The sequence below is a fragment of the Hoplias malabaricus genome, chromosome 1 (assembly GCF_029633855.1).
Source record: "Hoplias malabaricus isolate fHopMal1 chromosome 1, fHopMal1.hap1, whole genome shotgun sequence".
Lineage (NCBI taxonomy): Eukaryota > Metazoa > Chordata > Actinopteri > Characiformes > Erythrinidae > Hoplias > Hoplias malabaricus.
This window is the reverse complement of record NC_089800.1, coordinates 83935995-83963631: the sequence shown is the minus strand read 5'-3', so window position 1 is coordinate 83963631 and position 27637 is coordinate 83935995. Positions and strand designations below refer to the sequence as shown.

The 27637-nt window shown below is 42.5% G+C and overlaps 2 protein-coding genes across 3 annotated transcripts; one reads left to right on the top strand and one right to left on the bottom strand.

The window, feature by feature from the left end:
• Positions 1 to 768: 768 nt before the first annotated feature.
• On the top strand, positions 769 to 16437 carry pnoca (prepronociceptin a). The gene is made up of 3 exons (XM_066642651.1): positions 769 to 844; positions 12237 to 12376; positions 14611 to 16437. Exons 2-3 carry the CDS (start codon positions 12254 to 12256, stop codon positions 15211 to 15213), a joined length of 726 nt encoding a protein of 241 aa, XP_066498748.1. The 5' UTR covers positions 769 to 844; positions 12237 to 12253; the 3' UTR covers positions 15214 to 16437.
• Positions 16438 to 17056: 619 nt separating this feature from the next.
• Positions 17057 to 26914, bottom strand: znf395a (zinc finger protein 395a). 2 transcript variants are annotated; one of them, XM_066675564.1, is made up of 10 exons: positions 26862 to 26914; positions 23017 to 23258; positions 22702 to 22889; positions 22218 to 22324; positions 21712 to 21908; positions 21503 to 21603; positions 21031 to 21274; positions 20151 to 20246; positions 19271 to 19389; positions 17057 to 18873 (listed from the first exon to the last, which is right to left on the bottom strand). In XM_066675564.1, exons 2-10 carry the CDS (start codon positions 23182 to 23184, stop codon positions 18762 to 18764), a joined length of 1332 nt encoding a protein of 443 aa, XP_066531661.1. In that variant the 5' UTR covers positions 23185 to 23258; positions 26862 to 26914; the 3' UTR covers positions 17057 to 18761. The 2 variants fall into 2 exon arrangements, with proteins under 2 accessions (XP_066531661.1, XP_066531653.1); XM_066675556.1 differs by having other exon boundaries at positions 26866 to 26908.
• Positions 26915 to 27637: the final 723 nt, after the last annotated feature.

Sequence of the window (27637 nt, the reverse complement as noted above, 5' to 3'; positions counted from 1 at the left end):
ATCAATATTAATAAGGTGTTAATTAGAGGATAACAAACCATAATACCTTGTAAATGTAAAACTATAATAAAACTATTATGTCCCAAGAGTAAACAAAGGGAACAGTTCGCAGTCATTGGAGTCGAAAGGGTATTATTTTTTAAAATTGTATTAAATGATAATCAAATATGTTGCATGACTGAAGAAATGATCGGATTAAAGATGAAGCCGTATTCACATCAGGATTCAGAAATTCAGAGTTAATTTGATCAAGTAAAAAAAATTAAAGGAATATTTACCTTTAATTTATTACATTTATGTCTTATCTCAGATGACAATGTGAGATGACAATTTTAATCATGTTATATATGCAATCATCGGTCTTCTGTCTGTAGGGCCATATACCGACATGTACATATACAGTATGTGAAAAATGGAAAACCATCAAGAGCCACTCCTCAGAAAGAAAAGATGAATAGAAAGCATTGCGGGATGCAGTCTGAGATGAGTGTATACGTGGGGGGAGTGTTGGGGCTGTATTTTTAGCCCCCTGGTCTGATCTCAGTGAGCGTAAAACTTGGCGTAGGAGATTGCTCGGACGTGTGTCTTGACACGGTGAGGCGTGTCTGTCCACAGCTGTACGTAAGAGGCTCTCCCCCTGTGTCTCCTGTTCTTTTCCCTACCACAGTTAGTAGTTGAAAGGGGGGGGGGGGGCAGGGGTTGGACCACTCTGAGGGGTGTGTCACTATAAGAGGGGCTGAGCAACAGCATCCTCTCTGAAACAAACGCAAGAAGAGAATAGGAGGCTACTGCTACTTTCCACTTCATCTTCTCAGGACAGGTGCCTGATCCACACTCGGCACAGGTATGTTCCAGTGGGGGAGTTTACTATGTAAACATAAATAAACAGTTTATAATGTGGGGTATGTCATAAGTAGTTAGCTGCTATGACAAAATTGATGTGTCAGCTTTACTTGAATCAAATGCACCTGATTCACTCCATTTTTTAAGGGCATTTGAATGCTTTCAGTCAATTGTGAGAAGAATTTTTGTAAGAACATGGTTTTCCATTTCTTTTTTAGCAGTAACTGTCTTGATTTAGCATATTACATTGATGTAGGACTGATGCACGCACCTCAATCAAGTGATTTGTGTTTTGAAAGCCTACTAACATTTTGTCTCTTTCATAAAAGCGAGATTGTTTTTTTCTTTTTAAAATAATCATATTTATTGCTGTAATATGCTGAAAAAATGACTTTATTCAGAATCCAGCAGCTGGACATTGGTTTATTTAAGTCCAGCTCAATTACACCAACATAAAGTTGGTTTTACAGTTTTATATCTGATATTTGACCTTCAGTAAATGTGTCAATATCGGAAATATCTCCAGGACGAGGTGCTCCTTTCACACTGTTATCTGTGAGAAGGTCTCAGTGGACACTCTGCAGTTTATAAGGCTCAGCAGATAAGCATCAGGTCAGGATGTAACTCCTCTCTGCTCCAATGGCAGGCGCATATTTCTCATGATATTCTCATCATCGCTTCATCGATTGATTCACACTGAGATCAGTGCCAATCTTCAGAGGATCCTGTCCTCTGTCCTGGCTCATTACCAACCCCAGGATACTTCAGGAAAATGAATGCACTGTGGAGAGTTAAATTAAGGTTCCCCTTTGACTGGGGAAGGGGGAGTATTGACTGAGCAGTAAAAGTCTTTTAGAGAAGAACTGCTCTTTTTTTTTTGTGAGCGGTGGGCTTAAAAGTCCAGCGCATGCTTTCAGCTCCGAGAGCCTATAAATTACTTTCTGTTCCAGTTTGTTGCAGCTGATTAGGGATCTGTCCTTATGAATAAAGCAGAGGAGCATCACTGCTTTTACAGAGAGCATAATGAATTAGCCTTTAAAAGTCCTCACATCCTGGAGTTAATCTGTGTGTGATTAATTCCCTTTTTAACTCTGATTTAAGAACTTAAACGGTCAGCACTCACCAGAGGGTTCAAACTTCTGTTACAGACTGAGCCTCAGATTGCCAGGCTAGGTTTAACCCTGTTCTAAAACAAATCTCCTATCCACTGGCAGTTCAGTCTAAAGGACATATGTTGTCTAAAGGTTAGAGAAGTGGACTAGGGCCTTAAAGGTTGATGGTACGGACCCGTGGCCCGACAGAAAATATGGGAGCAAATGGAGTGAAGGAATCGTACTTTCTCAACATTCACGGCTAAACTGCCCTTCAAAAAGACATCTAACACCTAACTACACTCCAGGCACAGAGGTGGCCGCCCAGGTGTGTTTGTTGCTCACTAGCCCAGACACTAATGTGTGTGTGTGTGTGTGTGTGTATTTGTGTACATGAATGGGTTAAATGAGCCGTCTTTTTATTTTAGTACTGTGCAATGACAGTAAAAGCACCTTACACATTAAGACCACATTTGTATTATATACGTTAAAGATTTACCACAAACAGTTATGTTAATTTCTAAACTGTACTGGGCTGTTGCCATGGTGCCTGGTACATTACAGTGAGTACCATGCAACAAAAGACAGATGTCTACTGTGCAGTGATTAAATCTCCTTTAACCATCACAGATACAGACAGCACTCGTATATTACGTTGATTTCTTTAGAAGCAGGTTTTTAGGTTTGTTTCCCTTGGGAAGCATGTTTGAAAAAGACATTTGTGAGTGTTACGACTCTTTACAGTTACGGTTAATGGTGCTGTACTATGTTAAAGTCTCGTGACACAGTCTGGAGATTGAAAAAAATATTCGTTTACAGCAGTGGCTCTCTAGGGAACAACCGAATTGTTTTAGAACACTTTTGGGGAACGTTTTTTGAGAGATATAAACGTGTAAATGGTTTATGCGGAAAAGTGGAGCGGAGATGTTTGATGTTTTACAGTGTGAAAGTGTTCCTAAGCAGCCTGAGGCAGATATGTAACACTTATCCCATGCAGTAAGCTGAGAGTGGGTGAAATGGATTGTCGATTAGCTATGCGCTTAGATGTGCTGCTGGATTTTCAACATAGCCTGTAAGACAAGATGAAAAAAAGTACATGAGCTTAATCTCCAGTCACGAAATAAATGTGAGCTGACGACACCTTGGTGTTAAACTGATCCAGTGTTCGTGAGGAATACTGAATTAATATGTATTTAATCATCCGGAGATCCTTTGATATTCCTAATGTTGAAAGATAAGGTTCCATTAATGGTCCATGTAATGTTCATCCATGGGTGTACTGGTTGTAGGATTATGATTCTCTGTCCACATTACATCGTGTCAGGGTTCTCAAAAGTCTCGTTCACTGGGACAAATAAACAATGTTGTTTCATGACTCAGCAGAATAATGCAGGTTATATGTAGGCCACATTGTACATGAATAATGAATAAAAGGTGGCACATCAATGAAGCTGGAATTTCACTGCACATCAAAGCTGACTTTTCACATCATCTGAGGACTACCATCCGTGGCTGTTTCACTCAACAGTGCACATTTAAAGGATCGGTTACATACGTAAACTGTAAAAAGTGGATGTGGTTGTGTATGAAGTGATTTCCACTGTTCAGAGCTTACTACACTACACTGTTGTTCTCATGTAACCATTATAAAAGGAATAGATTTCTCATACATCACACATTTCCCCCTAATGCCATATATATCTTTTGCTGTATATTTTTACAGCATATGTGCTGAGATGATACACTACATCTATAACTCTTTTATACTGGTGTAAGCCATTACGTAAGCATTGAACAGACGCCTTAAAGGGGGAAATCAATGGTTTCTGCCTAATTAGGTCCTAAAGATGCCAAGAAAGTGATTCAGAGTGGATTGGTGTGAATAGTTTTAGAGGAGATCAGGAAGTCGCAGATCGCAGCAGGTTAGTGTCGCAGTCACACAGCTCCAGGGACGTGGAGGTTGTGGGTTTGAGTCTCGCTCCGGGTGACTGTCTATGAGGAGTGTGGCGTGTTCTCCCTGTGTCTCCGTGGGTTTTCTCTGGGTGACTGTCTGTGAGGAGTGTGGTGTGTTCTCACTGTGTCTGCATGGGTTTCCTCTGGGTGACTGTCTGTGAGGAGTGTGGTGTGTTCTCACTGTGTCTGCATGGGTTTCCTCTGGGTGACTGTCTGTGAGGAGTGTGGTGTGTTCTCCCTGTGTCTGCGTGGGTTTTCTCCGGGTGACTGTCTGTGAGGAGTGTGGTGTGTTCTCACTGTGTCTGCGTGGGTTTCCTCCGGGTGACTGTCTGTGAGGAGTTTGGTGTGTTCTCTCTGTGTCTGTGTGGGTTTCCTCCGGGTGCTCTGGTTTCCTCCCACGGTCTAAAAACACACATTGGTAGGTGGATTGACGACTTAAATGTGTCTCTGGTTGTGTGAATGTGTGTTGCACTGCAAAGGACTGGCGCCCCCTCCAGGGTGTGTTCCCACCTTGCGCCCAGTGATTCCGGGTAGACTCCAGACCCACCGTCACCCTGAACTTGATAAGTGGTTACAGACCATGAATGAATGAATCAGATCATGATCAACTTTACATATTGTCATCATTGTAAAAAATCTGAATCAGTGAAACACTCAGATAGACTTTATATCTCAGTGACTTTCCAAGATATTTAAGAATCAGTGGAATATCCCTTAACCTCTGAACACATAAGTCTAATTTAATAATATCATAATATCTGTAATGAAATCAATTATCTAGACTTATGTGTATTATAAGCATGAAAATGACCATAAGCGGTTATGATTAGATCGTTTATTGCTGTGTCATGGGTGTCAAAGGGAATTCTGTCGATCCTACTGCTCTGCAGTGTGGTGAATTTTTCTATTTCAGTTGATTATTACAATCTTAAAAGCACTTGTGTCTTGTGTTTAAGAACATTTAAAGTATAACTGAACCCGTTTTATGGACTGTTGCAGTATATCTGTCTGTGTGTGTGCATGTAGAAGTGTGTGTAAGTGCATGCAGGGGAGTGTGTGTGTGTGTGTGTGTGTGTGTGTGAGAGAGAGAGAGAGAGAGAGAGAGAGAGAGAGCGAGAGAGTGGTGGAGTTAGTGTCCATGACCTTCATGTACAACAGTGTGACGTAGAAATGCTGGATCGAGCAGAATTTAATGTCTTGCTCCCCCCATAGTGCAGTACAATGCGACAGGGCTCTTTTGTGTGCTAGGAGTAAAGAAAGTAAATAAGTAAAGAAAAAGCAATTCAGTTAACATGCAGCACACACAACTACACACACACACACACACACACACACACACACAACTATACACACACAAACACACACACACACACACACACAACTACACACACACACACACACACAACTACACACACACAACTACACAACTACACACACACACACACACACACACAACTACACACACACACACACACCTACGGACACTTTTAAGTCGCCAATCCACCTACCAACGTGTGTTTTTGGACTGTGGGAGGAAACCGGAGCACCCGGAGGAAACCCACACAGACACAGGGAGAACACACCACACTCCTCACAGACAGCCACCCGGAGGAAACCCACGCAGACACAGGGAGAACACACCACACTCCTCACAGACAGCCACCCGGAGGAAACCCACGCAGACACAGAGAGAACACATCAACTCCTCACAGACCGTCACCCGGAGCGGGAATCAAACCCACAACCTCCAGGTCCCTGGAGCTGTCTGACTACGACACCTACCTGCTGCACCACAGTGCTGCCCCTCATTAAATTAAATAAAATAAATAAATAAATAACATTATGCTATTTATAGTGCCCTGCAATAGACTGGAGTGCTGTCCACAGGGTGTGCTCCTGATTGGATAACCTGAATGGTTATCTTTATATTTTACAAAACAAACTGTTAGGTGCTATTGAGTTTATTTCATTGCTTTAATCTCAATTCTATTTCATTATTGTTTTCGCTCTAGCGCTACTTGCTCAAAAAAGTTTACATACCGTCCTGGGCTTTCTCGCTCTGTCTCTGAACACACTGCTGAGTCATCAGGAGTCACCAGTGACACAGGAGTACATGTAAACCTCATTAAACCACAATATGACCTCTTCAACGCAAGTGGTCACTCCATTGATTGAATGCTTTCAGTATACAACTAATGTTAGAGGTAATTTTAAATCAGATATCGGGTGGTAAAAGCACTCAAGCTTACGACACGCTTGACAATAACTGCCATTGATTTCTGCTGCACGTTTGCAGTGATCTCAAGCACAGAGAGGCTTGGGGAGCACAGTGACTGTAATCAACATGAGAGCTTGATGGACAGGAGCTGTCTCATATTGAACATTTTAGAACCCTATTTTTCTCTAAAAGACCTCTCCACCTGGGCAATTGTGTGAATGTATTTCCTTAAACAAGCATCTAGAGACCACACGATTCTCTATTCGTACACACTTCTGTAACCACTTCATCCTGTTCCGGGTCTCAGTGGGTCCAAAGCCTACTGGGAATCACTGGATCCAACAGAGGAACAGAGCACCAGTCCATCACCGAGCATCACAAACTCACCCAGTCCCTCACACACTCACATATGTAGACAGTTTCATAAACTCACCCAGTCACCCATTCACAATTTCACACATTCATTCAGTCACTCACGCCCATGGACAACGTACACTCACACACACACCTTTGGACAATTTCACACGTTCACCCAGGCTCTTATGCTCTCAATCCTGTGCACATCTTCACACACTCGTCTTCACACACACACCTGTGGACAAATTCATACACTCATGTAGTCACTCACACATTGAAACCTGTGGGCAACTTCACACATACACCCTGTCATTCACACACTCACACACATGTGTATATTTTCACACACTCACCATGTTGCTCACACTTTTGTGCATTTTCTTTTTTGGATCGTGGGTGGAAACCCATGCAGACACAGGGAGAACAAGCTACACTCCTCACAGACAGCGACTTGAGGCAGGAATTAAACCCACAACCCCAGCACCCTGGGTCTCTGTGGCAGCGACACTCCCTGCGCAATTCTGCTTTTTTTTTCCATGTCAATTAGTCCTTACTCTAGAGTCATTTATATTGATTCAATCGTAAGTATCTTGATTCTTTATCTTTAGGGCCTTGTTGTATTAACACCATTGGAGTTCCACACATCTAGGATCACAACTGTGTGTATGTTTACTGTGGCAAGATTGACTAGAGTGCTTCTTCACACCTGTTCAGTGTGAGTTACTACATCAGTGGGGTTCCAGAATCCAAACACAAAGCTATTTACATCTTTAATAACAAAGTTTAAACTCCTCTGAATGCATGATTGTCTGCTGTTGAGAGTCCCCATGGTGTTCATCACTGACTATACCACCAGTGATGGTGAAATGAGCCATGCTGGATGCTCTACAAGCACCATTTGCCTCTCAAGCTTAATTGAGCAATTGTCTTCTTAGCCAAGCATGTTTGGCAGCATGCTCTGTCATCGCTAGAGGAAACACGTCTGAAATGATGGAGTATATCTTTTTAGGAGGGAATCGGCTTGGGATGTGCATTATTTACTGGAGTCTAACTAAATAAATGCGCCCAAGAGGAAGTAGCTTTGAGATGATAAGTGTTTAAACAGACAGTGTGTGGAAAAGAACAAGCTAAGTTAATTTTTCAATATTAAATTGATTTTATTGGACACTATTACGGGCTCTACCCACACTATGCCATCTCCAGATAAACACAGTTCCAGTGCTTTATGGCTTTACTAAGTGTTCACATTTACTGTACACAGGAATTTGCAGGCACGCCCAAATATCTCTGAAAAGAACAGAGGCTGTTTTGAAAGGGAAAGGCTGGACACAGCCCTCATTCCTCTAAACCTAAGCACACACTCAGGGCTTCTTCTGCTGGTCTGCAGCTCCAGAGCTTCGTTGACAAAGCTTTCTCCAGACTCACTCTCTTTCCCATCACACATTCAACAATCAAACTCTCTGTCTCTGTTCAAACCCAACCTTAAAATGCAGTTGTGCTCTCTTTACCTATAACCTGCCTCTGCATTGGAACTTATTATAACTCGTCTCATTCCCTTCTTTTGTGAATTATGTACTTTGTCATGTGTTGTTGGGTTTGTCTGATGCTTAATATGAATGCTGAAATTAAATAACCCTAGGCATTCATTCATTCATTATCTGTAAGCGCTTATCCAGTTCAGGGTCGCGGTGGGTCCAGAGCCTACCTGGAATCATGGGGCGCAAGGCAGGAAGGGAATACACCCTGGAGGGGCCGCCAGTCCTTCACAGGGCAACACACACACACACACACACAGTCACTCACACACTCACACCTACGGACACTTTTGAGTTGCCAATCCACCTACCATCGTGTGTTTTTGGACTGTGGGAGGACACCGGAGCACCCGGAGGAAACACACGCAGACACAGGGAGAACACACCAACTCCTCGCAGACAGTCACCCGGAGGAAACCCACGCAGACACAGGGAGAACACACCAAACTCCTCACAGGCAGTCACCCGGAGGAAACCCACGCAGACACAGGGAGAACACACCACACTCCTCACAGACAGTCACCCGGAGGAAACCCACGCAGACACAAAGAGAACACACCCCACTCCTCACAGACAGTCACCCGGAGGAAACCCACGCAGACACAGGGAGAACACACCACACTCCTCACAGAAAGTCACCCGGAGGAAACCCACGCAGACATAGAGAGAACACACCACACTCCTCACAGACAGTCACCCGGAGGAAACCCACACAGACACAGGGAGAACACACCACACTCCTCACAGACAGTCACCCGGAGGAAACCCACACAGACACAGGGAGAACACACCACACTTCTCACAGACAGTCACCCGAAGGAAACCCACACAGACACAGGGTGAACACACCACACTTCTCACAGACAGTCACCTGGAGGAAACCCACGCAGACACAGGGAGAACACACCACACTCCTCACAGACAGTCACCCGGAGCGGTAATCGAACCCACAACCTCCAGGTCCCTGTAACTGCGACACTAACCTGCTGCACCACCATAACCCTAGGCATTGTTTTTAAAATTAAGTTTTAAAATCATTGTTAAGCTCAAAAGACTTGTAACAGGTAGAACAAAGACTCTAATAATAATACTGCAAAATGCCTCAATTTAGTGGTTTCTGTGTCATTTTATTTAAAATACACCATTTAGATGCTGATAATGAGCATAATTAATGACCATTCTGAAAAGAAATGACACAAATAAATGTTGAAAACTTGATGTTACACACTCAGAGCATTGTGGAGCTAAAAATAAATAAATAAATAAACCCCACACTTTGGGCCAGTAGCCTGGGGTTCTTTGTTTAACGTTATATTTCCCCGTTTGGTTTGTTTTTAAAGCTGTGTTTAGCCGCAATGTTCTTCGCTCAGCTGATTTCTGAACAATGTTCCAGTGGTCTCTTTGGACTATATGAGATCACTCCAAAGGTCACAGGTTCAGTCTGTATTCGGTTGTTATTTAATCATCTAAAGAAGGTCAGCTCTTTTTAAAATGATGTAAATGAATTAACTAATGTGATGTGGATGCTAGCCAAGCTTTGTCTCCATTTAAAAGCTTTGGAAGACTGTGATGAAATGAAGGATTCCTCATTTCCTCATCTAGCGAGAAGGACGCCGCAGTCGCACAAAGCCACGATGGAAGTCAAGGCGGAATTATCTGGACGTTATGAGACACAGGAGATTACCAGATGATGAAAGTTAATGTGGAAAGACCAGATGTAAATCACTATTAGGATTATGATAATGACTGTAGCTGTCTATTGACCCTCTCCCTACACAAAGCCATGGAAGGAAAGGAGGAAAGGAATGTTTCTGATAGATTTCCTGACTTACCATTTCATCTCCACACACTGAGACCAGCGCAGTTCAGAGAGAGCCTGATCAGATACGTTAGCATATAATCTATGAACAGGAAGAGAGCAGTATCTCTCAGAAAATCAATACAACATTATAAGCTGACTTTAGAAGTACAGCATCAATAAGCCATTACTTTACACCTTCTATATGCCGCGTGTATAATTCACCTACCTCCTTATAGTTACTCACCCAGCCTTTTCTTTTGCTGTATAAAAATCTCAGTTTGCTATTGATCCTCTGTGAGTTACGTCTGGGCTTTTGTTTTTTACTGAGTTGGAGGAACTCCCTGAAAGACAGCGCTGCAATTGATTGACCGCAAACTTGTTTCTGAACCTTGAAAAAGAATCTAATAGAAAAAGTCTGTTTGCTGAGAGTTCCACTAATCAGATAAGGCACCTCCCAGAACTCATCTCGACTTGTCCAGGACCTAATCTTCCTCTGTGTTTATCCTCGTGTTATTTTTGGCTGTGTTTCTTACGTCAGATAAATGCTGGTTTCTTCGCCAGCATTTCCAGCTCTTCGTGATCTAAGTAATCCCAAACACATTGAACGATGTTGAGGTCTGGTCTCAGGGGCATCCAGTCCATTGTTCTGTGAAAAAACAGGAGCATCTTTGTTTTCAAGTTGTTTTCTTTTTGGCCAATTACCTTTTCCTCAGAAATGGCTTATCGACCACTCTATATTCTTTCAGGCCCACAGCATTGAGTTGTTTTCTCACAGTGAAAGAATGGACACAAACGACTGTGATATTTTTCAGAACAGAAGTGAGAGTGGAGCTTGATGCTGTCTTGTCTCTCAAAGATTACAGTTTCAAATTCTGTTCCTGATGGTGACAGCTCCCGTGCGGAAATGTAATAATGTTTTTTCCATGTTTATGCTACTTGTAAGTAAACAATAAACTTATATATTATATTATTATCACATGCATTTTTTACATATTAATATTAATATATAAAATAATATTATTTTGATGGGTTCTTGTGCACTATCAGGACTTATACAGTTGTTAAGTGTCTCATTTTGGCTCCAACGTTTTAATTATATATTCTATACGTAAGTGGATTACCTTAACGTCTAATTGTACAGTATATATAATACTTGTGGGCGGCACGGTGGCGCAGCAGGTAGTGTTGCTGTCACACAGCTCCAGGGACCTGGAGGTTGTGGGTTGTGGGTTCAATGACTGTCTGTGAGGAGTGTGGTGTGTTCTCTCTGTGTCTGCGTGGGTTTCCTCCGGGTGACTGTCTGTGAGGAGTGTGGTGTGTTCTCTCTGTGTCTGCGTGGGTTTCCTCCGGGTGACTGTCTGTGAGGAGTGTGGTGTGTGCTCCCTGTGTCTGCGTGGGTTTCCTCCGGGTGACTGTCTGTAAGGAGTGTGGTGTGTTCTCCCTGTGTCTGCGTGGGTTTCCTCCGGGTGACTGTCTGTGAGGAGTGTGGTGTGTTCTCCCCGTGTCCGCGTGGGTTTCCTCCGGGTGCTCCGGTGTCCTCCCACAGTCCATAAACACACGTTGGTAGGTGGATTGGCGACTCAAAAGGTGTGAGTGAATGTATGAATGTGTGTGTTGCCTTGTGGAGGACTGGCGCCCCCTCCAGGGTGTATTCCCACCTTGCACCCAATGATTCCAGGTAGGCTCTGGACCCACCGCGACCCTGAACTGGATAAGGGTTAAAGATAATGAATGAATGAATGAATGAATGAATGAATGAATATAATACTTGTTTGAAAATTCAATAAATTAAAGGTGGTCTCTGACTTTTGCACATTATTGTCTAAGGTTTTGTTATGGCAGTGAAAGTTTCTGAGCCATATTTCAGTGTACTCTTTTCCTTTCAGGTCTCATTATGCCACAAGCACTAATTCAAACCTCATTTACAGCCGATGATGAGTTTTACTAATGAAGTACTTGCAGATGCAGTTAGTCATACGTATGTGTAAACACACACACACTCTCTCATACCCTCACAGACAGACACACACACAAACACACACACAGACACACACACACTCTCTCATACCCTCACAGACAGACAGACACACACACACACAAACACACACACAGACACACACACACTCTCATACCCTCACAGACACACACACAAAACTGTTTCAATCTTTTCTGATGACAAGCTAAGGTCAAAGAGTTTGAGATCTATTTAAATATTCATGGCTTTTATCCACGCAAATTTGATCCACAATGATCCTAATCAGAGAGCAGTTGTCAAATGTCATTGATGATTGTACCTTGTTGCGCTGTTTTGAATTCTCATTTACTTCAAATGAAATCTGAATGTATTGATTGTAATTACGGAAGGAATCAGCAGTTAATTCTCACCTCATCCTTTCTGTCTCCCCCTAACTCAGTGTCTTCTCCATCTTGTTTTACAGCCATCATTAAGCGTATCATGAAGACACCTCTTTGGACCCTGCTGCTCCTGGGGCTGTGTGTCCCTGGACGCTGCGATTGCCAGAGAGACTGTCTGACCTGTGGCCAGTTCCTGCCCAAAGACCATGCCTTCAACACCCTGGTGAGAGCCTCCTTTAATCAGAGACATTATGGTATTATTATTAATATGTTCTATTAGAATGGCTAAATACGCAATGCAAAAAAGAAACAAAACACTTAATGCAGGCTGGTTGCCATGGATTAGCGTAATATCACATATTAAATGATAATACGTTGATTTATGTCATTGTTAGCAGCATTCAGTAACAAAAGGGCAATTAGTCTCAAGCGTGTTGTTCATATTCTGTCAGTACAGAAAGAGAGAGACAGGTTTATTTAGAGGTAGCTTTTTAAGTTTTTGGTTCACTTCCATGATACAGCAGGAAATAATTAAAGATATATATATTTTATCCTTAATTTTTTTACTGATTTTTCTCCTTATTATCAATCTTTGTCAGTTCCACACCATTAACTACGACTCCCACAGTCACACTGTTTAGTGACACCACCCTAGGACATATGAGCCCACCCACTGCTACCAAAGTAACCCCACTGGACCCTTTAACGCACTGCTCAGATCTGTCACATCGGCTGAAAGATGTCCATTCTGGCTATCACTAGGCAAGCTGTGATTGAGGACGAATGGGAGCAATGCAACTCAACTAGAGAGTGGACTCATGGCCTAGGAAGGCTGAGTTGTCACAGAGGATGTAAAATCTGCAAAAACTACCTTTATTGGCATTATGGTCTTCATTCATTCATTCATTATCTGTAACCCTTATACAGTTCAGGGTCGCGGTGGGTCCAGAACCTACCTGGAATCATTGGGCGCAAGGCGGGAATACACCCTGGAGGGGGCGCCAGTCCTTCACAGGGCAACACACACACATTCACTCACACACTCACACCTACAGACACTTTTGAGTCGCCAATCCACCTACCAACGTGTGTTTATGGACTGTGGGAGGAAACACAGGGACGCAGACACAGGGAGAACACACCACACTCCTCACAGACAGTCACCCGGAGGAAACCCACGCAGACACAGAGAAAACACACCACACTCCTCACAGACAGTCACTCGGAGGAAACACGCGCAGACACAGGGAGAACACACCACACTCCTCACAGACAGTCACCCGGAGGAAACCCACGCAGACACAGGGAAAACACACCACACTCCTCACAGACAGTCACTCGGAGGAAACCCACGCAGACACAGGGAGAACACCCCACACTCCTCACAGACAGTCACTCGGAGGAAACCCACGCAGACACAGCGAGAACACACCACACTCCTCACAGACAGTCACCTGGGAATCGAACCCACAACCTCCAGGTCCCTGGAGCTGTGTGACTGTGACGCTACCTGCTGCACCACTCTGCCACCCCCTCATGGTCTTCAAATATATCCATTTTTTTTACAACATGGAAATTATGCCCTCTAATTTTTAAGTATAGCAAGAACATAAGACTTGAGTTACATTATTTCCAACATGTCTGCATTTGAGTGGGTTCAATGAGCCATGCTGATAATGCTCCTTCCCGGCTGATAGATAAGCTGAAACTCTGTATTTGATGTTGATCGGAAGCAGATGAGGGGGCAGCTGTGCTAATTTATATAAGAGATACTTTTGACTTTAAACATCTGTGGACATTCAATTATCTCGCATAAGAAAGCAGCAACCCAACAGCGTCATACGGCTGGTGGTGAAAAGTGACAGAGCAGAACTGGTCCATGTCATGCTCGGTGGAATCTCCCTCTGCATGACTCGATCACTTTTACAGCATGAATGAATACATCTTTGTCTCTGCATCCCTTTCTCAAACCTCCACCCCTCTCTCTCTCTCTCTCTCTCTCTCTCTCTTGTGGTGACTCACAACCTCCTCTGGCACTCGGCTTTTAATTTCATCTCTCTTAATTGATTCCCTTCGCTGAAGGGGAGCGAGCTGCTCACTCTTCTTTGTGATGCACCGATTAATGCATCGTGACTTTAACGATATGCTGCTACATCTCTGCACTGTCCATTTAACCCTTTTAGCACTATTATATATGAGCTCACATTTCAGTGTTTTACTCTCATAACTCCTGGGTTTAAATGTAATCTGAAGGAATTAAATAAAAAGTCACTTTTTTTTGTTGGTGATCTATAACTCATCTATGGAAGAAGTTGTTAGCAAACTGTTTGTTTAAACTTCAGGGATTACTGTCATGGTGAGAGCATCTACTCTCCTAAAGCCTACCTAAAGCATATTAATCAGTCAAAATAATGTAACCAATTAAAACCCAATGGTATTCCCTTGTTCCAATCTCAGGTCTGCCTGGTGGAATGTGGCAAGGGTTATCTGGGCCTGAACTGGGAGATGTGTCGCACAGCCTTGGAAGACGGAAACCTGGCTGCTCTTCCTTTAGGGGGCGCTATGCTGAAAAGAGCTGAGGAGGAGGTTGAATCTGTTCTCCCTCTGGACAAAGGGGATGGAGGCCTCTTGTATTCTGGAAACCTGCAGAGGTTTGACCATGTGGCCCGGGCTCTGGGTTTGGATGATCTGGGCAGAGAAAGCCAAAGCACTCAGCTTAGTGCAATTTACCAATCCCAGCAGTCTCAGTCTGCAGAGAAAGAAGAAGAGGAACCCGAAGGAGGCACAGAGCTGGAGAATGATGAAGAAGGTGCTCCAGTCAACTTGAGCAAACGTTTTGGAGGCTTCCTCAAAAGCAAGTACGGCTACAGGAAATTCATGGACCCCGGTAGGTCCTTACAGAAAAGGTATGGAGGATTCATAGGAGTCCGTAAGTCTGCGCGGAAGTGGAACAACCAGAAGCGCTTCAGCGAGTTTCTAAAGCAGTACTTGGGCATGACCACTAGAGCTAGCGAGTTCAATAGTGTCTCTACTGACATCACCCAGCAGAATGAAGTGTAGGCTCCTCTTCAAAAGCAGTAGACTCACCCAGCAAGCCTTCATTTGTCCTGCTCAGTTGAAAGATACTATACACATCTTTCTATAACTTCATGTAAACTTGACCATGGAATGCCATATATTTAGATAGGTTTATCAAAGTGTAAGATTTCATAAACACAGTCAGTCAGTACATAATCTGTAGTGCTGGGCGATATTGTTTAAACATTTACCATATATATCATGTTTTCACAATGTTTTAGACAACATTTAAGTTTATACCAATGAATTTAATGAACGCATAATTCCTGAGTGCTGCTACATGATCAATGAATGTCTCATAACCAACATTAATGTTTTCAATTGTCTGTTTTGTTTTCTCTAACAAATATGACACCAAAGGGAACACATTGCAAACATTGATATTTGCAGAAAGGAAACATGCTAATAATTTAGTTTGAATGTATTAAAGATGTTTTGTTATAAACAATTGCTCAACAGAATTTTAATATCAATTAATATCTGCTAAAATTTAATATCAGACACCTTTTAAATATCAGTGATATATATTGCCCAGCACAACTCAAAACAGAAACTAGGAGGATGTTGTTATAAAATTTGCAAAAAAAATCAGAATGACCAAGGTGTTGATTTACATTGGGATCTCATTAGAGTCCGCTGCATTATGGTAGAATTTCACACATTGATAATTATCTTTGCTACTGGTCAGTTATTTAGTCCCAGAACAAAAAAACGGCCGTTGGGAGTTCTGGATAAGGCCTACATGCTAACGGCTAAAGAAAAAAAAATCCCTCTTCGTCACTTTACCACAATGCCATCTAGCGTTCAATAAAACAAATGACAATCCCCATAAATCATAAAAACAGCCTCCTTACTGGGCAGTTATGGGACGTCAAATAAGTAAATAAATTATAAATGAATAAATAATTAAATTTAGACAATAGACGCTAACATTAGCGAAGCTAACGGTCCCCCCAACCCCCAGATAGGACGGTAAAAATATTAGACACTGCTGCACAGTCTCTTAGACATTTGCTATATTTTCTTATCTCAGAAAAAAAGAAAAAAGAAAAAAAACACACCAAATTCTTGTCATTTTGAAATTAAAATAAAGGTCTTATTTCAGAATATGAAAAATGTATTTATGTAAACAATGCTTTCTGATTTTCCTTGCTATATCTATGCGATATGACCATGATATTGTTCACCATAGTAACTGTACATAGAAAAAACTGGACTATGTCAATAAAATAGTTTACTATTTCTTTTGTGGCTCGTCATAAAGCAAATAATTGTGTGTCTTGATGTAGTTTGTTTGTCAGCGGAGTCCATACACTGCGTAATCGGATAAAGACCAAATCCTTAAATCTTTAAATCCATAGTTTTCTTTTGTGCTCCCGATGCAGAGAACGGGAGTGAATTATGTTCATTTAATACTGCTTAATTAGACCACATTAAATATTCAGTTGTTCAAGTTGGTACAGGTTTGTTTATTTCTTCTAGCATATGGTAAATAGTTGTTTTGGGCTCAACTTTCAACAAATTTCTGCTTTAGGAATGTAAAGGGTATTCCGTCAATTTTTCATAATTTCTGCACAATTCAATTAGCAAATAGCAAATTAGCATAGCACAAATATGACAGTAACAAGACATTTTTGAATTCATTCATATCCCAGATAAATGTGCAAATTGTTGTAAGGTAAATAGTCCCAAAAGACACATACAAAAGAAGCATACTGTTTATTTCACCTGTGGTTTGACAATTATTAATATTACATTATAAATACTCAAAGCCACACATGGTTTTTCTGATAGTGTGTGGTAGTAAATAAAATTACCGTATTTCTTTCATTGAATATAAAGCTTCTATGCACTCAGCCCTGTTTCATTAAACACTTTTAAATGACTTTAAACACCTAATTGTTTCATCCTGCAGATAGAAAGAAGACAAGGGACCACACAGTAGTTTTTGATGTACATAGAAAGTGTATTAAAACATCAAAATGACATTCATATTTCAAATGGTATGCAAAACTTGTTGAAAAGAAATGCAATAATTCAGTCCTAAGTTCCAGAGTAATTTCATGCAATCAAAAATACTGTACAAGTAAATGTACATGGAGACTGTTCATTACCACCCCAGATTAATGGCTTTTCACCACCTGTGAGTAAATGTATCTGATTATTTGCTGATCGTCTTCAGATGTTCCTCCACTGACAAGATCTTCAGAGTCATACACAGTGAGTCCCGTTGCATTCGTGCTTTGAGGGCACATCCGGCACTTTTTGGAATTATACACACCAATACGCCCCTGTTATATAACAGCTCAATAGAAACAAATCAACACATTACAACCACATGATGGTGAACTGGAAAAGTTTACAAACACATCAAATACTTGGACCCAACATTAAGAGACTCAGCCGATCAAAAACCTGGGGGTGCATTACATTGCCGAGTTACTCTTCAACAGTTTGGTTAAATAATGCTTCTTCTCCGATCTAAAAGCGATCCTATGATGAAATATGTCCGTTTAAGGCTGCTTCTCTACATGAGAAAAGTGATGATAGTGTGGCGATAATAAGGGAGTGCTCAAAGACTTTGAAAACAGGCAGTCAGTTTGAAAAGAAGCGTAAATATATAAGAAACCTTAAAGTAAAAAAACGTTATGGAGTGCAACACAAGGATGATTACATATTTCAAAACTTCTTTTGTAACTGAACTTCAAATAAATGCATGAATCTTTCTTTTGTTTTTGTTGTAAATGCTTGTTTGTTAAAACATAAAAATAAACCAGAAAATTAAAACGAACTTTCAGACGAAAAAATAAGACCATATAGAAATACACTGATCGTGACATGCGCCGTTTGACGTCATCGTTTTCCACATTTTAATAAAATGCTTTTTTGCTCTTTTTCAAAAGTTTGTTACCGAAAAAAACAAATAATAATCTACATAACTGTATTCTTGCATGTACATGGCATACATAAACAAAGGACTATACACTTTCAAAGCATTTAAATCATAACGTTCACTTTTAAGCTGCCGTTTTCTCCCCTGAAAAAACACACCTCTCCCTAATCTCAGAGCAACATACTCAAGTTTTCTGGAATGACAGATCACCCATTTCTCCTCTGTGGATGGTAAACTTCAGGGGGTTTTTGGGACAATTGTCTGGAGTGTCTGGATTAATCAGAGACTGTACAAAAAAAATATGGCTATTGTTTATTGAATATCAGCACCGGCTTTAAAAAAAAAAAAAAAGAAAAAAGGGTCACACTTCATGTTGACGAATGACTCAGGAAGACCAAGGGAGACGTGCGGCAGAATCGTTTCTCTCTGCGCTTAATCTCTTCCAGCACCGATGAGATTTCTCCACATACCAAGAGAACATAAAGCACCTTGCAGTAGAAGTTCTTTAAAAAGTTTAAACTTAAAAAAAGGTGCTTATCTGCTTGGCCTCCAGCAGTAGTTCCACGTTTTAACCGCACCAGTCTCTGTGGGAACGTCTGTCTTTGGGCCAGTGAGCTGCATTCAGCAGAGCACAAACTCAGTCCAGAAACCTCTGGCAGGCTTTTTTCCAGCGGCAAGCTGTACACCACTGGTCCCGGTGCTCAATACCATAAACCTTCCGGCACTTCTTAGCCTCCCCTCGAATTCTTCTGTAGGAAGAAAACAATATTTTACGTTAGGTTTGACATACATACGCAAACATGCATATATATTAACTATAAATAGGAGTTTGCCAATGCAACATCCTCCATTCCACTAGGACAGGGGTCTCAAACCAAATCCACGGAGGGCCGTGTGGGTGCAGGTGTTCTTTCTAACCACGCAAAAGCCCCACACTACTGAAAGTCAAGATCTATTGATTAGATCCAATGATTAAAAACAGGTGGAATGAGGTGTGGCTTCTGCGTGGTTGGAAAGAAAACCTGCACCCACACGGCCCTCCGTGGATCTGGTTTGACACCCCTGCACTAAGAGGTGTTGATGCTGTATGTTGATAACTATTTGTGGATACTGAAGAGTAGCTGTCCCCAAACTATTGGCACTAACCGTGTGAGGCAATGGTTTCTGGGAGGTGAGACGCTGGCAGGGTGAGGCCTGGAGGGAACACTGTGGGCCTGGAGCCACTGTTCACCTACACTGATGGAGCGGCGCCGGAATGGTGTTCCCTGCAGAGGAACAGAAGAAAAAAAATAAATAAAAAAAGCATCCTGAGTATCACAATATTCAAACCCATTACAGGAGCATACACTGACTGGGATGTGAAATACTATACACATCTAATAATGTTTGTGCGGTATTCTAAAACAATATAACAAACTGATAATGCATTATTACACTTTGGTTTATCATTTAAAATAATAGTTCAGATGATTTTGTTTTAAGTCTGCAACAGAAGCTGATCAACAGCTGTACATAGGGATGAATGAAGTAGATCTGTACAGCTGGTACAGTACAGTATGTACCCTGGAATCAACCGTGGTCACGTGTACAGCCTATGGTTTACACAAAGAGAAAACATAAGGCTGATATAGGACAGACTGAGCACTAGGTGGCACTGTTTCATTACAGTAACTCACTACGGCAGCAGAACAAAGGCAAAACAAATATTCAGCTGCTATTTCCAGTAAGAAAACACTGCTCAGTATCTTCACTGAACTTTTGCAGCACCTGCCAAGCGCACACTGCAATATCACGAAAGCCAGCAATATCTAGGTTCTTTCTCTCGGATTTTCCAACCTATCATCTACCTTAACAGAAGACCAAACAAACACACCACAAGGCTTACGGCTTTAAATGAGAGCACAAAACAAGACACAATTCATCCTGTCCACAGTGAGTCATATCAGAACACAGCATAAAGCACGTACACCACATCTCACAGAGGATTTCTCAAGAAACAGATGTCACACACTACAGAAGCACTAACCTGTTTGCTCTGGTGTCCATTGAGGGGAGGAGTCCAGCGAGATGTGGAAGGAACAAGCACCGGTTTACACTGAGTTAAGCCAACTGGAGGGGGAGCCTGGGTAAACAACACACATTCACAATCCAGGTCAAGGATGCCTTATCACATCCATTCCAACAAAGACAAGAGACAGCCTTGCGTTCGATCTAAATAAAACTGGAGATGAGGTTTACCACTGGTGACACCTCCAGCTTTAAGCTCCATTCAGATCAAACGTAAGGGCTTTGGGAGGGGAATGTTGTAATCACAGATCTGTGCAATGTGATGGAATGCTATTGTTATTGAGGCCTATGGTATTTCCCTTATTTTTAATCACTGTGAATTGTTAACATACTTAGAAAATACATGCTTTCCTTCTCATTCAAAGGCACTATGAAAAATGTTGAATAAATGTCATTGCACCACTTTGATGACTAATTGTAAAAGTTGCGCTACTAATTATTCATTCATTCATTATCTGTAACCCTTATCCAATTCAGGGTCGCGGTGGGTCCAGAGCCTACCTGGAATCATTGGGCGCAAGGCGGGAATACACCCTGGAGGGGGCGCCAGTCCTTCACAGGGCAACACACACACACGGACACTTTTGAGTCGCCAATCCACCTACCAACGTGTGTTTTTGGGCTGTAGGAGGAAACCCACGCAGACACAGGGAGAACACACCAACTCTTCACAGACAGTCACCCGGAGCGGGACGCAAACCCACAACCTCCAGGTCCCTGGAGCTGTGTGACTGCGACATCTACCTGCTGCACCACTGTGCCGCCGGTATCACAACATTTTTTGTCAAATCACACATCACTAGTAAAACATTTATTTGCAAAGTTTTTAGGCGTCTTACCTGGTAGGAGTGCTCACTGTGGACTTGCCAGAAGCTGCTGGGGGCTGACTGGCTGAGAGGGCTGGGCTGTTGAGTGTCTGCTGCAGGAGGAGAGTGTCTCAGCTGGGTGGGGCTGGAGGGAGAACCACAGAGAGAGCGTGGCGCACCACAGGCAGCTGGAGCTGAGCTCTGCTCCACGTCCTGGTATAGTTCAGTGTAGTAGAAGTCTTCTTCCCTCTGAGAACGCTCCTGTTCGCCATGTTGTCTGTTCATCAAACAAAAAATGATTTTTTTTAATATATAAATATTTTTAAATGATTAATGGCAAAACAGTATTAAACAACAGATTATGGTTTGGTATAAATTCTAAACAGCTGAACCTTCAGATCAATACATCGGCCTATGTTTACACTCATTGTAATGATGTAGTTCATAAAATCATGCTTCGAAAACAGAGCCAGTATCTGTTGCTTATAAAAACGTTGGTGCCTACCCAAGATGAAGCGTGCGAACATGTCGTTTGATGCCCACAATGGAGGTCAGTATTTTGCCGCAGTTTGGCCACAGGCACCTGTATGTCACCTTCACTGAGTTCTGAACAAATATAAGAAGAGACAGAAGCAGAAATTAGTCTCACAAAAAACATTTACACACAGAAAGGCTTATAGGATTAAGAAATACGCCTCCAGTGTTTACACTCACTTTGCGTCTCCTTGATGCTGGTTCATCAAACAGAACATGCTCCATCTCCATGTCCAGGCCCTCATCTATGGTAGCGACCAGGGCCCTGTCCGACTCTGCTATAGATGGAGATGGGGCAGGGCTATGGTTTCCATGGTCACTGCTCCAGTAACCACCATCCGACACTTCACTACTACCACAGTCTATCTGACTGGAGGCTGTCAACAGAGCAAAAGAAGTTAGGAAACTGTTTTTACATACGGTTGAGTACCAGGAACAGTGAAAATGTAAACAGGCTCTTTTTGTTAGCGTGTATGAGGTGTATATACATCAATTATCTACATTCTGATTGGCTGCCGTATATTGTAACACATTCAAGAAGCAATCTAGACTGAAACGACTAGTGAAGGCTGAAAGGATGTATATATAAATGTATTGGTCATTGGTGAGAGATCAGTGTAAAATGAAATATACCTTATGTATGTTTTACGTTTTATACAATATTGTGCAGACTGCTTATATCTTACCTGGCCCTGCTTCCTCCTGAATGGGGCTTTGGATCATTGGGCTGCAGGAAAGGCTGGTCAACACCATGGCAGCCATCATTTCATCCATTTCGACAGTTTGATGATTCCTAACATGGAAAAGTAGAGGTATGAACCAGAGAAAACACAAATACAGATGCATCCTTCCAAAGAAACACTACTGTGTTCCAGGGCTGGGGGTAGGTATTCATTTGTCAGCTTTACACCTCGAATTGGATCAGGCCACCTCCACAAAGCTCTGGTTAACCTGTGTACTCTGTGCCCTTAGCCACACAGTGTATGTGTGAGTTAGGGAGCGAGTTAGCAGGAGCTCAGGGTTTTAAAGCAGGCATTGGACTTGGATTTTCTGAATGACCAACACACACACCCCAAATATTCGCCAAATTACGTGCTCAAAGCTCCAAATGATATTCGGGACAGCCCTACCATGTTCCAGCACCTTTGATAAGAGCATTGTGGACTCTACCTCTTTGGCACATCGATCGAGGAAGAGACAGAGTGAGGGGGACTGGCATGGGGGGTCATCCACACATCCTCCAGTTTCCGGTGGACATGCTGATTGAGCTGTGGAATGAAGATCGACACCTCGTTGTCCACGTGGTTATGCTGCTCCACCACACCTCCACACTCTTGACCGCCGCAATGCACAAACACCTGAGTCAGAGAGCATGAGGGAAAGGATTAGATGACCAACATTGCAGGAATAAATCACACGGTTACTGGCTGAGACTGACTTGAGCCTTCCATCTTGACATCAGATAAACTCCACATTCCTACTTACCCTCTGTCCTGGATACAGTTTAACCCTTTGGAGGCCGTGTGCTCCAGAGATCGCAGGAGCTCCGTCACCGTCTCCATGTGTTCCCACATCCACAGCACCTTCCGTAAGAGAGCTGCAGACCAAAGCTCCCAGAGGAGAGCGCTTTCCTAACCTGCACTTGGGTAGCATTGTGGTTGTTAGAACCTCGTGTCTTCACTTCTGTGTGCGATTAGCAGTGCCAATCAATGGACGGAGAAAATAAGCTGGGAAAAGGAAACAATAAAAGGGTTAGTGACGTTTACAGCTACAATTGTGTCCAACTTTTAGACTGCTTCAAGACCAATACGATGTTCAGAAACTTGACTCTGGTGTTTCGTTTATTACAGTGTTACTATATAATATTTACACACCACATCATAAAGATTCATTGAGCCTAATTCAGTTCCTCTCCGCTGAAGTCATTGCACTCCACTGTGTAGAGGCAGGCGAATCGCTGATTAACAGAGGGGGTGCAGATCAACATCCAGAACACTCTACAACTAACTGTGCACAACTCCCATAGATCTCCCGGCCTCGCATTACAACCTGTTGCAGCTGAGCTCCGTAATCAGACTTGCAACTGCTCACTGCGAAAGTATTTAGACATGATGATGATGCTAAATGATGCAAAATCCGAAAGACTAAGCGCAAGACCATGACTCATCGGTTCATCAGATGAAACCGCTTTGATCCGCCTGAGGATGACACCACTGTAGTGCGTGTCCTGTTGTTAAATGGCCATTAAGATCTTAGCCAAGCCAAACCATTCAAAAGTTACTGGTAAAGGTTAGAGGGCCAATATCAGGAACTGGTTTTAGGTTTCCTCCATTCCAGTAAAAGCTGAATCACAAGCACAAATGATTGTAAAATAATTTTCCACGGTAGCAAACCATCTTGTTTCAGCTGTGCAGAAGGCACTGAAGACAGACCACTAAGCCTCTGTATGTCAGCTACTGTTACCATTGGTCATACACAGCTATTTAGGAATGTGCCCACTGTTAAATAACAAGGAATTACAACTGGTTTTGTTCTAGTTACAATGTAGTTACAAGCACTTTGTTGCCATATATTTCATAAATATCTAAGAACTTTCATCCCATAAAGCTCTCCAAAGGCCATTGAAAGTAAAAGGTGCAGTAACCTAACAGCGCAATGAGTAAACTATTAGAAAGTGGGTGTGGAACTCGTGGAACACAACCTGGCTCCTGAACGGGGTATTTAATGACTAACAGAACCGCATGTTTCATTAAAAAGGCAGTATCATTTGTCCACAGGCCTGCTGCACCATTTACACTCAAATCTTTATTTTTATCATATTTCTTTTTAGCAAAACAATGTACGCAAACATAAAAATGGCACATGTCCATGTCTATTTCACTCCAAGAGTGGTCAGTTTCTCACCACAGAATATCTGGAAATAGGTTGGGTCATATTTGGAGAATATTTTGGGATTTATGATTTTCCAGGTGAGTTTAATGTACACAATGATACAATGACTCTTCAGTTCAGGCTTTACACACCATCATGTTTTTTTTTTAAGAATATTGCTATGGACTTGTTTTAATCCTGTTAATTTCTCTGGATATTGTGTAGAGCACTGTGTAAAATACTGAATATACATCGATTGTAAACAGCAGCAATATATAACACGCAAAGTTTGTGTTGTTCCAACTCTGTGATGCTGAACGAAGACCTCCAAAATAGGGGGAATACCACCATGATCAAATCAAAGCAGTCCCCTTCCTAAAAAAAGCCCATCCTGGACTTCACCCACTGTTAGTCCAGCAGTTACCCAGCAGTCTTTGGGGCTATTCAAACTAACAGCCTGCAACACTATCACATGATGTGCAGCCATGGGTGTAACTTTGCTTTGAAAACGGGAATGTGGACCGGTTGTTACATTCAATTCAGCTGCCTCTCCAACTCACATTCCCTTTACGAAATCTAGTTCTTGGGCAGCAGGTCTCAGTGAAAGTAGTGGGACTGAAAGAAGAGGTTCAGGAAAAGTTTTACGGCCATGTTTGTCGAGGCTATCCACATGGAACAATACAAGAATCAGTGCTGTGTTTAAATATATTGTCGCTGTCGCTATACACATATATAAACTCCAAACCTTCCCCTTAACTTTCAGTTGAATTCATGGTTTAAAAAAAAAAGTTTTTGGCCAATTTCTATTGGCTCATTCATCTTGGAATTTTAACAGAATGTGAAGGACAGCTGCTGTGTTTAAATGAGGTAGGAAAGTAAACACAAAATGGAGAAAGGTATTTTTCCTGGTGAAACTGGACAGGGACAATGTTTACATTTGTTTCCAAATATTCTTTTAAAAAATAATTTGTTTAATTTTAGGAACACTGGCAGTGCCGTGTTTACCATCTAGGCATTGTGTGTCATAAAATATAACAGGAACATTTTCTGTTTCTGTCATGGAGAACAGACTATGCTCCTGTTTCTTCACTAAAACAAGCAGGTTATTAGTGGAAAAGGTGGTGGGAACGTGTTCAGAATGAATTATGCTTGTGTTTGCAAAGGTCTAAACACTAAGGCCTGGGGCCCTGCGGATCACAACTGGTCTTTCTGGGAGGGATACCCCCCTCCTCCCTCCCACCCAACCTTTCCCCTTCCCCACCCTCCCCCAATGCCGGCTTCGCGCGCGTCTGTTAGCTGAGGTAGCAGATTTGGGCAGTTGGCAGTGCTCGTTCGAAAAGAAGCGGTGGCCGGTGTCACATGTGCTATCCCTCCCTCGCGCTACCAGGTCAGGGGTCATTTTGTGTGTTCGGGGGAGTCGTAGCTATCGTTTGAAATTGCCCGCGACAAGACTTAACGACAGAACACATACCTGGGGTTAAAAATGTATAGAATTAAGTACATAACATGTAAAGGTTAAAGGTCACAAACTGACCAAAAGCACTGCCTCCACCCGTGACTGAGGGGGTTCATTGGTATCTGAACTCCGGCATTTGACCCCTGCGAGTGTGTGTGAGCGTTTGCGAAGGGCTCGATGACGTTTCGGGCGGACTTCCAACGGCAGTGAACCATTTGAGAAAGAAATGTACATGCCCCACGTTTGTATTTCGAGCGAGGGAAGGGTTGTAGTGAAAGTAGTTGTAGTAGAACGCACGTATCGCTAGCTCCTCTTGTAACAGCCGACATTCAGCCAGGTTAAACACCCCTTAGGTTTCAGTTAAGCTCGAATAAAGCCAGCAAATTTAGTCCAAAACGAACACAGCACCAGTATGTTGTAGGCAGAGAGACTTATATCGAACGTGCAGCCATTTAAAGTTGAACAGCTGAATTAACACAAACAAGAACGTGTCCATTTTGTATTTTCTACTTCTTTACGGGAATTACCGAGAAACGGAAACGAAAAACACACGGGACATGTACATATTTCCAGCCTCTAAAACAATTAAATTAATTCATATTAACGGGTTTCAAACCTTACACACACAAACACTCACACACCCGAGTTGGTTTCTGTGAATTGTGGGGACAACACATAGAGCTCCATTAATTTCATTGGGACTTAGCCTGAACTTATCCATACACGCTGCTTAACTAAACCCAACCGTCACCCTCCCCTAACCGTAAACCGTGCTCTCACGTTAAAGCTTAGTAAATAACACTGTGGCCACCATCTTGTAATCCCTGCAAGGACGAGAGGTTCCCATAATGTGTGTGTACATTGGTTTTGCCGTCCAAAGCGTAATAAATTCCCGCTACACAGACACACACGCTGTCCTACCTTAAAATAAATCAAATTATTGTGATTAAAAAGCCCCGGTATCGGTCCTAATGAGTCAAAACTTTCAATGAACACCGCGTACCTACCTTCGCAGTCATCCAACACACCCCCTTTTGCACTTGGCTTGCTCTGACCGGCTGCAACTTGAAAATGCTCTTTTCAAAGCCCACTAAGTGGAGCTGTGCCTCATTCTCAAAAACCCGTACTGGAGTTCTTACAGTGGGACTCTGTTTTTACGGCCTCTGCACAAGGAACACGGCGATTTTGTCCATGTGTGCAACTCGAGGCTGGTATACGCGAGCTCCAGATCTTTAATATAGGGATTAAAGCTTGTTTAAAGCGTATATTCCACATATTTGTCGTCGAATTGTAATGTACGCAACTCGTAATCCGCTCCGTGTTTTGCGGATGTCTCCCCCTAGCTCTTGTAGTAAACATCTCGACCATGTGGTGAGGAGCTGGCTGCTGATTGGCCGAGCTCTGTTTTCCAAGACACACGCCCTACAAATCCAACTTGTTTACGCCGGAGTGGAGGAAGGCGCAGAGCAAAGGGAGCACAATGGGCCGCGTTTGATGTAGGAGACGTGCCCCCCACTCAGTGTCCCAGTGCGTGCTCACGGCGTGATCAGTACATGCTCACTGCAGCAGGCAGGATAGTGACAATATCAATAATAATAAACAACCTGAGCAAACGTTTACAGTGCGCTCTTATCCAAAAGTACTAAAAAATAACCACGTTTGCATGAGGAAACTTAAGGAAGTCTGCATTGCTTTAAAGTGCACACATTTAATTGTAGGCACTGAAAACAAACTCTGCAGTGATTGGGGCTCTGTTGTTTTCCAATGCAATGCAAAACC

What these genes read in the sequence shown, in the direction of transcription:
- pnoca (XM_066642651.1), top strand. Translation starts at nt 12,254, where the DNA reads ATGAAGACACCTCTTTGGACCCTGCTGCTCCTGGGGCTGTGTGTCCCT. An exon ending in ACCATGCCTTCAACACCCTG is followed by an intron (nt 12,377 to 14,610) that starts GTGAGAGCCTCC and finishes TTCCAATCTCAG; the next exon opens with GTCTGCCTGGTGGAATGTGG.
- znf395a (XM_066675564.1), bottom strand. Translation starts at nt 23,184, where the DNA reads ATGCTACCCAAGTGCAGGTTAGGAAAGCGCTCTCCTCTGGGAGCTTTG. An exon ending in TCGATCGATGTGCCAAAGAG is followed by an intron (nt 22,325 to 22,701) that starts GTAGAGTCCACA and finishes TTTCCATGTTAG; the next exon opens with GAATCATCAAACTGTCGAAA. An exon ending in TCAGGAGGAAGCAGGGCCAG is followed by an intron (nt 21,909 to 22,217) that starts GTAAGATATAAG and finishes CTCTGTTGACAG; the next exon opens with CCTCCAGTCAGATAGACTGT.